Here is a 12,185-nt window from a genome sequence, read left to right on the forward strand (position 1 = left end):
CTACAATGTGTGCTTCTGTTTCATACAGTGTTACATTTGTTTTACAAAGTCATTAGCTCAGATTTAATTCTGTGCCTCTCATTTGTATCAGTCAGGCAAGTACAGCCATACATAGACATAGACACTCACAATGCTGGTGTGCTCTTTTTAATTTTTCTGTTTGGATGGCTTGGTTTCTGTTGGATCTCCAAAGGGTTATAGCAGTATTGAAGAAATTTCCCTGATAGGAATTGCCCTTCAGTAGGTCATGGAGGAAAGTGGCTAAGTGACAATATTCGGATGGGCAGAAAAAGTGGTGTGAATTATTTCTTGTTCTGCTCCAGCAGATCAATACCCCCCCTCCCCAAATTCCCTGTTTAAAAAGTGTTTCAGATATGGAACTCTTCAGATATGGGGCGATGGTACGCAGAAAACAGATAGTGTATGAAATAGGCTTCTGCACAAAAGCTCTGGCTGTCCAGCTGCTGAGTTTTGGAAATATCCTCCGGAAGTGTGTGTTGGAAGGGGAGTGAGGGGGTTGGGTGCAGTACCTCACCACAATGTAGTCTTCAGCTCCCAAACCTGGTTCTTTCAAATATGAATTAGACCTAAGCAGATACTTGTTCAAGGAAATAACTGATTCTGTTTGGAAGACTTTTCCATGTCCTTTGTCAAAATAATACAGATTTTCTTAGCTGCATCGTCATCATTCTTCTTTCTTCAGCAATAAATAAATAGCAATCTATCCCATCACTTAGGCAAGAAATGGGACCTGAAATAATAAAATAGAGGGGGGAAAAGTAGATACAAAGCCCTGCTTCAGTCTGCAGCCTGGTTCCTCCTTTTTGACTTTGTTCCATTCTAAATAGAGACTTGGGAAATGGGATGTCAGTGTGAATCTAGGGAGGAGAGGGATTCTCCTCACTACTCTTGTAGTGCTCACTCAGCCTTTGTTTATGCCTGCACTTTTGTGTAATAAGTTCAGTGGGTAAAAATGTGGCTTCTTGCCACATAGAATTAATCCTGTTGCAGAGTTGCTGGTTTTTGGGGGTTTTTTGTGAGCAGTTGCCTGCATCATGCTGCTGTAGAATGGGTAGTTGGGAGCTGAGAGCAGTGTTGAATGAAGGGGGAGGCAGCAGAGAGTAGGAAGAAGTTTTGCAAACTTGGCTCATTTCCTTTGTCTTTCGGGTAACTTTGAATAGATACGTTGGAGAGTCTATTTATTAGCAGGGAACATCCAGCCCTGTCCTTTGTGTGGAAAACTGTGTTAATGTTATTTTGAAATTCTTTTCATATTTTGATGTCAGTACTAAAGTCTTTTTGTGTACATTCTTTTATGAAACACTAATATACACTAATATAAGTTTAATGTACTTCAGAGTGCACTGTCCTGTCCTGGGTTCTGGTTTACTTGATTGCTGTAGAAGAAGGATGAAAAAATGAGAAATGTTAGTTAATAGCTAACTGCCTGTGTTTTGGGGCAGTGGGGAGACTGAGGAAATCTCTGCTAGATCTGAGGGTTACCCTGTGAGCATTCATTTGTGCCTTTTTTATGTTTGAGCTGCTGCTTGCTTTCTACACCTGCCTTTCAAGTCTCCTGTTAGAGAGTAGCTTCTTCAGAAGTTATATTATCACACTATCTTTAAAAAGTGTCTGTTGAATATCAGGTATGTTCTCTGCCTAAAAAGCATGCCTTATCCTTGCAAGAAAATGGTCTCCGGGACCTGATAGACCTTTTCCCTGTCTTAACTTCTGTGGCTTGAAATGATATTGGCTTTTTTTGGTCATATTGTGATCTGGCCCTTGCACTTGATGTCATATACTGCTAATGTGTATTGGAAATTAACCTATAGAAAAGTGAGAATTAGGGGTGCACCAGTTATATTGGTTGACTATTGGATCAGCACCAATAAAAGGAGAAATGACATTATTGGCTATCGGCTTTTTTTGGTCATTGTAACCGATTTAATTACATCTGTGCGCCTGGAGCACCTTGGCGAGCATACCCCGGTCCCTATGCCCCACGGCCGCCCCAAACCTGTGGCAAACTACAGATCCCAGCAAGCAGTAGGAGGTGGAGGGGGGGCTTGGAAGTTATCACAAGGCGCTGAGCTTGGCAACAAAGGGACCATTACTGGCTCCTGCTGCTACTGCCGCTGCCATGGTGATGCTGCAGGGGGGGGTCCTGAGCACCAGGGCTGCTGCGCAGATGTTGGGCTGCGCATGGGCGGGATAAGACATCCTGCGAGGGATAGTCCGCTCTGCCGGGCACCAGGTCCCTTTGCAAAAGTGGCTTCTCCCTGGTGGCTGCAGGAGCTTGGCTGCATGGGGCCTGCTGTCACTGAGGCAGTGGTGTGTTCTGGGGCTCCAAATGTGCCCAGCCCCGCTGTCCGCATGAGGGTCCACCCAACCCACCCGGGGTGGCAGCCTAGGCTGTGCAGGGAGACAGCTGCAGGTAGGAACCGTAGGTGAGGGGCAACGTGCATAGGAATAAGGCAGTCATCACCTTTATCATCAAGTGCTGGAGTAGGCAGGATACAAGTTATTCCAGAACCAAGTGGTTTAGATGTATTATGGTGTTTTAGGTTGCTAGCTGCATTAAAACATCCTTGTTTTCATGCAGGGAAAGACACCAGTCCATCCCAATAAAGGACAAGTGGGAACTGGGGTGCTCACATTCTTGGACTCAAAGTATAGAGTTATCTAGTTGGAAATGAAAGGAAGAAAAAATAAAATATTACTGAATTTTACACAGCAGATGTTTTCAGTGTTCTTCACTGACTTTCTTCTTTTTAATTAGTCTTAGCCTTATGAAGTGTGATTCGGAGGGCAAAGGGAAATGATTTTGTGTGTGTGTGTGTGTTCTGGAAATGCTTTTAAATAGACAGCCTACCCATGGTGGAGATGAAGATGATCTTAATCTTCCACTGATACCCCCATATTTGGTTTCTGGTTTCTAAACCTTTCCATTCATCCTTGTGTTAGGAATTATGTATGGTGATGACAGCTTTAGGGGAGTAACTCCAGAGGGGCTTGTTTTGCCTTGGCCTTTAATATAGTTGGTTTGATCCCATTTAATGAAGGGAGAGGGGACTGAGACAGACTCTTGAGAACTTTTTTCTGTCCATTCCACTTTATACAGAGAGGTAGTGTCATGAAGCTGACTGAAAAAAGCATGATGAAATAAATAACAGTTTTCAGTAGGCACTTCTTTCCCAGCATTAGGACTAGAAGTTTACACTTAGGACCCATTTTCTCAGTTATGTATTACTCTTGTTTTTTCTGTTCTCTGGCAAAGTGCTTTGTAGCTGTGGAACTACTTACACTGAGCTCTCATCCAGTGCTTGGAGGTTCTCGGGTTGTTTTGGGGTATCAGTGTGTGAAAAATGTGATTTGAGTTACAGCAGAGCATCCGCTTAGGCATCCTTGTGAGTTCATGCCCCATTGTAGTAGTCGGGGAATATTGCATTCCCACACCCCCGTAATTCTTCAGCTGTTCTCTTCTGCTGCCATTTGTGGCTGGCTCCCTTCCCTGGCAGCAATCTGTAGCAAGGGAAGCAGAGGCTAAAGCAGAGGGGCATCGCTCTTTCCCACTTTGCACACAAACCTTTTGTGCCACCACCATCAGATGTGCACCCTAGAGTTTGGGAAATGCTTCCTGAAAGTTTAAATTCTATGAAAGATGCTGCCATTTGTTGTGAGCTGGATTTCACACATGCTTAAATGGATACAAATGTGTCCATCAGCTTCAGGGTGGGTTGGATTGGGCCATGAATATGCATTTCTCTATATTTAATGTTCCAAACTAAATTTGTTTCTAATTGCTGTGCAGACACAATTATTCTTGTTGGCCTGTTTTTAGGAGATATAGATTGGGAGGGAAAAGAGGAATTCTTTTAGGGGCATTAAACCCTTGTTGTCCTTTTTGGGTTTTTTTTAAGAAGAAATTTAGGGCAAGAAAGTTCCTTCTGCTCTATGTGGACATAAAGTAAATTTAAAATCCCTGTAGAACTCCTTATAATATGAGTAGACATTTAATTGATAACCAGGTTTAAAAATTCTCTTCTAGGTATGCTGTTTTCTCAGAAGGTGCTTAGCACCAGATTGGTGTGTGTATTCATTTTATTTGACTTCTTAGTACAGTTCTTTTTTTTTTAAAATAAATTCTGACAATTGTGTTTCTCCTGTTAATAACCACCTAGAATCTGTTACCAGGGCATTGCTGCAGTTTTCAAGTATGCAAGCAATCTTGCAGAATGTTTCCCATAAAGAACTGCTAGATAAGGATTGGGTTTTTGTTCCTAATGGCTACCAAAGCCAATTTAAGCTGTGGTATGGTGCTCACGAGACTGTGACTTATAACCCAAATATTAATGCAAAAACATCCCTCTTCTCTCAACAAGGAGCCTCCGTCAGGATCTGAGGTATCGGAGGAGCAGGCGTTACAACTGGTCTCTAAGATTTTTAGAGTTTCCTGGAAGGATCGAGACAGAGATGTAATTTTCCTTACTTCGCTCTCTGTGCAATTTAAGCAGAACCCAAAAGAAGGTAGGAGCATCAGCTGCTTGTGCTGGTTAGGACATGAGAGAAAGTTGTTTAATTGTAAAGATGTGTGGTTGGCTTGTTGCCTAGCTGCTTCAGCTCTAGCCTTTTATTCATCCACAGTGATAATGGTGGTGCTGAGGCGTTGCCAAAGCTGTCTAGCTTCAGCCTTTGCTGTAGTTTGCTGTACTCTTTTATATAATGCAGCCAACGTATTATTTTGGGGTATGATGAAGGAACGTGGTCTATTGCTATTGGGAACAAGAGTACCAAACTTGTGAAAACAGAAGAAAACTTACTGGTTAGGTGACATGTGAAATACCTTGTGTGTGAAGGTGAAGAATGCTCTTCTAACTCTCTTGCTATCCTTTTCACAGTGTACTCAGATTTTAAGGACTTGATTGGTCAGATTTTAATGGAAGTTCTGATGATGTCCACTCAGTCAAGAGATGAAAACCCATTTGCCAGCCTGACGGCTACGTCACAGCCAATTGCAGCAGCTGCCCGGTCACCTGATAGAAACCTGATTCTAAACGCTGGATCCAACCCAGGAACTAGCCCTATGTTCTGTAGTGTGGGTTCCTTTGGTTCCGGTTCCTTATCCAGGTAACTTAGGTTGCACTTGAATATTGATTTATATGGGGATGGGGGAGTTTAGAAATGCCCTAGCAACCTTTAAGTGAAAAATGCTTCATTCTGCTGCACCAACCTGTTCTTTCCCTCCCCTTTTGGATTATGCTGCCACAGTTGTATATACACTGTGTAATTTAGCGCCCATCCTCAGCAGGTGGAAATTGAGGTTATTGAAATCATATGACCAGTGTCCCCAGTGTCAGCCCATTGAGGAATTGGCCTATAACTGTTACATTTTATAATTCCAGCAATGAAATCGGTATTACTTATCCTTAATAACCAGAGGTGAATATTAGTAGGTAAAAGCACAAAAGATGCTGTTATGGATATGTATAGTTTAACCAAGCAGTTTGCAGCAGGATTTTTGCTATTGCTCATTTACGTCTTTCTCTCTTTCTGTGCATCCTAAATTGCTTCTTTTTTTCCCCCTTCTTTCTTCCTTAACTGATTTAGTCTCTATGGGACTAGTCCAGCTTCTAATATCAATTTCTCAAGCCATGTGCCAATGTCTGGTTCATCTCCTACCCTACCAGCCAGTTCAGTTGCCACTACATCTGTACCTTCCATTTCTGTCAGCCCTCACCTCACAGCAGCAAGTCCTTCTGGAGTCCAGCCCTCATCTCCGAGGTACCGCCCATACACTGTTGCCCATTCTGCAGGCATATCAGCTTCTCCCATCCCACGCTGCTTGAGTATCTCCATCCCATCTAGCTCACCAAGTCCTCCAGCCATAGCTACCAGCCCTCAAGCCATACCAGTCAGCTCATCCAGACAGAGGCCTGCAACTATGGGCCCACCTGTGTTTCCTCCTTCGCCAAGTACCATGAGCAGGCGTTCTTTACTAAACAGGACTTCTTCTAGGTATTTTACAAGCACAAGTGTGTTACGTGTGCAGTGCAGGGTGTGGCATAATTTGGAAGAAGTTGTGTTTGTACTGAGCTTACAGCTTACCCTACTAACTAGTAGTTGATGTTTATGTTTGTTTTTGAGCTAATATGTTGACTTGCTAACAAGTCCTGGCTGCCAAATGGCTAAACCTGTTTCTGCCAGCATTCGATATGGAACATAATTGATTGAAAGGCAGCAGTGTTGTTGTACATTTTTCACTTCCTTTTACCTCCCACTTCAGGCTAATGATCTCCCTTCAGTTTAAATTGCAGTTCAGTCACTCGGGCTGAATAGTTTATCAAACCCGTATCTGCTTTGAAACCAATTTTCTCTGTGGATCTTCAATCAGTTTGTCGAAGGCTTGTGCTAGCTGGGCTGTGTCAGATTCAACTCTGGTGTATGGATTTAAATGACAGATTGTCCTGCCTTTGTCAGCCAGGCCAGGCACTCCTGGACTGTCTTTGCTAGCTGCTTCCAGGGTCCTTCCCCCCTCGGTGGGAGGGAGAAACCAATGAGCTGACTTGCTGCTCTCGTGTTAAAACTGAGCAGCTCAGAGGTTTATTATTCTTTATTTTTCAGTGAGATCCAAGGACTTCTGTTTATGCTTTAACTTGTACAGAATCTGTAGACACTTGGCTAGCTTAAGTTATGAGTGAATATTTAATCATTTGTTATGTGAATAACTTGTGGCCAGCCATGTCATGGAGCATGTGAGCGCAGTCTTGGTTTTTCTAACATTGTGGATTGTGCTAACCATTGTTTGCCCATTTAAGAAGAAAGTCTGGGACAGCAAACTTAGCAGGAGACTTTGTGGCATTTTTATTTTGTGTTTTTGTTGTTGTCTTTTCCTCTTTAAAAATCTCTGTTCTCTGATGGCCTTTTTGCTTTTGTTGCGGTAGTATGTACGACAACCCTTTCTCACTCCTCTTCCTTGGCGTTTCTGATGTATCTGAGGACAGTAGTGATGAAGAAAATGAAGATGATGATTTTTCTTGTGTCCAGTTTGGGTCCAGGTATTGGAGGAATGGAATAGAATGTAAACTGCATGTCTGGGTGCTTCAGAACTAACAGTCCGGGAAGTCATAAGCATTCTTCAGGAAACTTTGGAAATAAGGACAGGGAGGAGATGACCTAGACAGCTCTTAATGGAAGATGGAGTATAAATATGAGTAATGATGAGTCTTAGTTAGCCAGCTCTTTTTGAAAAGGTGACTCGGAATAAAAGAAATATTAGTCATTATTGCCCTTCAGTTTTAATGACCACATGGTCAGAAAATGGAACTCATTACTGGATGTGTGGATACAAGCAGTTTTGTTCCTCAGATATTATACTTTTCAGAATTCCTACCGAACTCTAGAAAATGAGGGTAGAGGGTGTCTGGGAGGATGGACCTGTTTTCCAGCCATAATTTCAGCTGATGTAAAGTAGTGTAGATTCATTGAAGTGAATGGATCTATGGCAAATTATACCAGTGGGAGTTAGATATGCCTCCTATTTCCTGAGCAAGTGGACCTGGAAGTCAAGTGCACAAATGGCAATTAGTACCCCTGGAGAAGATGGGCGGTACAAATGAATGGATATGGGACATTCTAGGACAGAGAAAATAGCTTATGCTGAGTCAGAGACTTGGGCATCCTGTCACAAAGTCCCTTTGGTTTGCATGGCATGAAAATACACCAGTACAAAATAAGAATGGATTTTGAGTAGCTGTATTTAGTGACTAATCCATTAGCCGTGCAGTAGAACTGGCTTTGTGTTGAGTTGGCCAGACAAGATGACCATGAGGGACAGAATCTTCTGATTTCATACATGTGGTTTGAAGATCTGTACGTGGCTGAAGGCTTATCACAATTGCCCAATGTGTTTGCCTCAATGTAGCGTCCAAAGTGGAAAAATAAACAATTGCCCTGCATAAATGTTGGCCACTCCTAAGTCGTCATCTTCCTGCTCTGGCCACTGTTCCATTCTTCCTGTGTCCTGCCTAAAATATAAGTTCTTTAGGTTTACCCCTAGGCATTTGAACCCTCAATAAATGTGTTTGGCCCTTTTCTTTTGTCTAATATCTATCCAAGCAGAGTAAAAGGGGAATGGAAAAACATGTGCTTTGGAGGCGGAAAACCATTTGGAAAGCAGTAGCTCTATAATCTTGCTAGCATATTGAAGGCTTGTTACTGATACTTGGTCACTTCGTTGATAATAGCTAGCCTTTGGTATAGCTATAGGTGATGACCCTTACTAGCAATCAACAATCTGGTTGTTGTGATCCTTTCACTGTGCTTATTAGTAGATCTGTTCCAATCTAATTTTAAAATGATGAGATCACATTCTAAAAAGGCTTGATTTATTTATTTATTTATTTTAATCCAATTAAAGCAATTTCTAACTCCTTTTTGAAATCTCTTCCTATAGGAAGTGAGTTAGGTTTTACAAAACAATAGAAGCCACAGAATAATTAGAACATTTCCTTTTGGGGATTACCCAGTCGTGCACTGGGCTTGGAGAATATAGTAGAAGGACCTAATAGGTTTCTCTCTGGCTCTTATGGTCTTTGTTTTACATATTAATGTTGGAATATAACAACTTTGTTAAAGTTATAAGCTGTCAATTTGAGACACTTCCAACAAGTATTTAGAGAAACAGGCTTATTAAACTTCCATCTTCCAGTTCACACTGAATGATTTCACGAGAAGTACTTGCAGCTCTAAGCTTGCATTTTGTGTTCAGGGATTTGTGGATTACATTTGTAGCCTTTTGGCTTCATTTCCAACTTAATTCCTGTTCTGTTGCAAATTTTAAATCAAGAATTGGATGCCGTGATTCATGCAGTATAAGAACTGGTGGGATTGCCACGTTTCAGGTGCCTTTGCTCATGCATTATTTCTTGACATCCTATCGACTGCCTTGGAACGTCATTATGAACATGATGATTTTGTATTTACACCACAAATTGCACTTTGAAAGTTACCATAGTACTTTGTGTATATAATAAACATCGACAGCTGTGCTCGGGGGTAATTTCAGCCGTTGCTGAAATGAAGTCTCTTTTAGAGTAACTGCCTTTGGGAAGACTAACCTTTAATAAAGAAAAAAACCTTGTACAAGTAAAAGGGATAACCTTTGGGCTGGAGACGAATAATCCAAAGGACAGGAAAGAGCATATGCAAGAAAAAAATATGGCTGTATTATTTTATTCTGTGTTGAAATACTGCTCAGTACCACCTCAGGCCAAATTGGTGCATGGTTGATTGCCTTAAGTTGGCAAACAAGAAATATTAATTAAAATTATCTTTAAATTTGCATTTGAATGTCTTGATTATTTTTCTATAGAATGCACTTAAGTGGTATAGCCTTTATACTAAAGAGAAGGGAAAAGATATCAAAACATGGATTGCATTTAGAACCATCTGATTTATTAAACAGAAGAAGCTTACAATGAGCTGCTATAGGAGAAGTAAGGGGAAGTATAAAGGGAATGTAGCTTTAAAAAACCCCAAACAATCAACCTTCCTTCTCCCCCCCCCCCCCCCCCACACACACACACACACACACAAAACCCTACTCCAAGTGATGGGAATTACAGTCCTGCCAGACAGCGTGAAAGAATAAATACAGTTCTCATGCATCCAGCTGAACATGGTGTCTGAAGGAGAAAATCTCATGGCTTCTTCTGCTTGGTGCTACCAAGCATGTGTTTTCTCAGAAAATTCTCTGTAACATAGTACTACAGCAGTAGGATTTGCTGAGCATTTGCTGAGCACTGCCAAGCTGAGTTGAGGGTACAGATGACCTCTAAAGAGGCATTTTGGAGTGTGCGCAGTCAAAGCTAAGACAGGAAAATTGTGCTGGCTCCTAGAAGGGTCAGCTTGGTAAACATAGTACCAGAAGTTTACTTGGGATGAAAACAGGAGATTGAAGATTTAAAAATGGAGATGGTGTGTGGGCCTTGAGGTTACAAAACCATTTCTAACAAGTACACACTGAAAGTGCAAATTTTAATTTCAGCTAGCAGCCACATTTTTCCAGCATGAGGATGCTGTCAGGAATGCTTCGTAGAGGAAAAGGGTTGGTTAGTGCTGATTGTGTGATACTAACTATGCTTTTTCTTATACGAATCATTGCTGGTGGTTCAGACATCGTAGGTAATTACATGATCTGATGCCAGTGTGCATTTATGGGGGGACTCTGCTTCATCTGTTGTATGCCAGTAAGACATAAATCCTTATACAACTTCTGGGTTATTTTTTCTTTTTCATATGAGAAAAGAGCTTGTGCATACACACCTGATTTGTACCTGTTAATTTCACAAGGAATTCAGATATTGTTTTCAGACTTGGACTACTTCTGAAAAACACAGATGGACTCTGGCACCTTCCAGAGGAAGAGCAATCTAGTCCAGCAGTTGGGCTGCTGCCCTGAGACCCCAGAAACCTTGTGTGCTTTGCCACAGGACTTCCTATGTACTGTTGGGCCAGTCATGTAGGCCCAGATCCAGAAAGGATTTTTGCACCATTTAATATAATGGATCTAGGTGCCCACATACCTTTGTGCACTTAGGCATTACTGTCTGTGCCCCACTTTCCCATCTCTAAAAATAGGGACATTATTATCCCATCTCCCACAGATGCTCTAATAAGTACATTTAAAGAGGGTGAGCCACTAAACACAACAGAGATGGGAGTGAGACATGCCAGGACCGAAGATAGAATCCAGGTTTCCTTGACAGGAGCTATATTTAGTTAAAACAAACTATTATATTATTTTGGCAGTGTTGAGGTAAAAAAAAATAGAGATGGATTAATATGCAAAGAGAGGCTGCTTGTTTAGACCCCCCTTCTATTTTCTGTGCTGCTGTATCCCTTTTCCTGGAGACCCTTTTCTGTTTTTGTTCTCCCGGCCACTTCTTTCCAGGTTGGTTCTACCTCGCTACAGGTTTTCCAGCTTACTGATCCTGGTATCCTCCACAGAACTGGATGCTATATAAGAAGATAGGAAGCAATTATGTAGAGTTTCTTTGCCTTTTTCATTGATATTGGTTCTAGAAGCTGTGGAAGCGTGCTGGAGTGGGGTAGAACTAGCTTGAAGCATCACTTTCCAAGATCGATGCATGCTTCAATATCATGACAAAGCACTTCTTTGGTCTCCCTTGTGTGAATCACTTTTGATAAAGCCCCATTATCTTTGCACGCCTTTTACCATCTCCCAAGTACCTGATCCATTTAATATAAGATTATCGATTCCTGGTTGCCTTTTTGGAATTGCTTTTGGCTGCTTGTTACACAAGAAAATAGAAGAGATTCATGCACAGTTGCCTAGTATGTATGTTAAAATGCTGCCCAAAATCAAGACTTGGATGGTACTTTACTGACCCCTGCACAGATCTATAAATTAACGTAAACATTGACACAGTCACCATGCTTGCATGAGTTTGATATGTTGGTCTGGGGGTTTTGCCTTAGGAAAGTAGTCTGTCAGAGTTGGGGGCATATACTTGCAAGAGCAAGGCTCTACATTTTGCTTTTTTTTTTCTTTTCTTAAAGTGTGGGAGGCTCTGGCAGCACAAGTGTTTCTGATTCCTGCAGTGACCATTTCACCATTGAAACTTGCAAGGAGACAGAGATGCTGAACTACCTCATTGAGTGTTTTGACAGAGTTGGAATAGAGGAGAGAAAAGCACCAAAGGTACTTTGAAAAGAGTAAAGAGATATTTAAGCATCAGTTTGAGCTCAAATGGTTTTCTTCATTTAGCTGTATTCAGATGGGAAAGATGGTCCATAACAGAGGAAAACCTAGAAAGGTTTAATGAAACTTAGTCTTGCAAGTAGATCACTGAGATTTAATCTCTGTTCCCTTACGTCAGGGGTCAACAACCCCCAGCATGCATGCCGAGTGTGGCACCTCGGCACATGTTGGGGCCAGGGCCAGGGCAGGGAGGCAGCAGCTGTTTTCAGCCTCCTGGCTGCAGCTGGCCCTGGCTCTGGGTAGCTGCTGCCAGTCAGGAGCCCAGGCTGCTCCCAGCAGGTGGCTGGGAAGATGGAAGGCCTGCTGCAAGCAGCCTGGATTCCAGGGCTATCAGCAGCTACCCAGAACCTGGGCTGGCTGCAGCCAGGAGGCTACCAAAAGCTGCTGCCTCCTGGCCCCCGCT

At 42.2% G+C, this 12,185-nt stretch overlaps 1 protein-coding gene across 5 annotated transcripts in view; it reads left to right on the forward strand.

Moving 5' to 3' along the window:
• The window catches only part of UBE4B (ubiquitination factor E4B), a 70,147-nt gene that overhangs the window by 24,997 nt on the left and 32,965 nt on the right, over positions 1-12,185 (forward strand). The window contains exons 5-9 of one of the 5 annotated variants that reach the window (XM_025211245.1): positions 4,383-4,527; positions 4,899-5,127; positions 5,608-6,015; positions 6,942-7,055; positions 11,581-11,722. In XM_025211245.1, the coding sequence (XP_025067030.1) occupies positions 4,383-4,527; positions 4,899-5,127; positions 5,608-6,015; positions 6,942-7,055; positions 11,581-11,722 (1,038 nt within the window). The remainder of the gene's footprint in view (positions 1-4,382; positions 4,528-4,898; positions 5,128-5,607; positions 6,016-6,941; positions 7,056-11,580; positions 11,723-12,185) is intronic. The other 4 variants (XM_025211251.1, XM_006016153.2, XM_025211256.1 and 1 more) reach the window with 4 other exon arrangements.

Source organism: Alligator sinensis, unplaced genomic scaffold (genome assembly GCF_000455745.1).
Source record: "Alligator sinensis unplaced genomic scaffold, ASM45574v1 scaffold366_1, whole genome shotgun sequence".
Lineage (NCBI taxonomy): Eukaryota > Metazoa > Chordata > Crocodylia > Alligatoridae > Alligator > Alligator sinensis.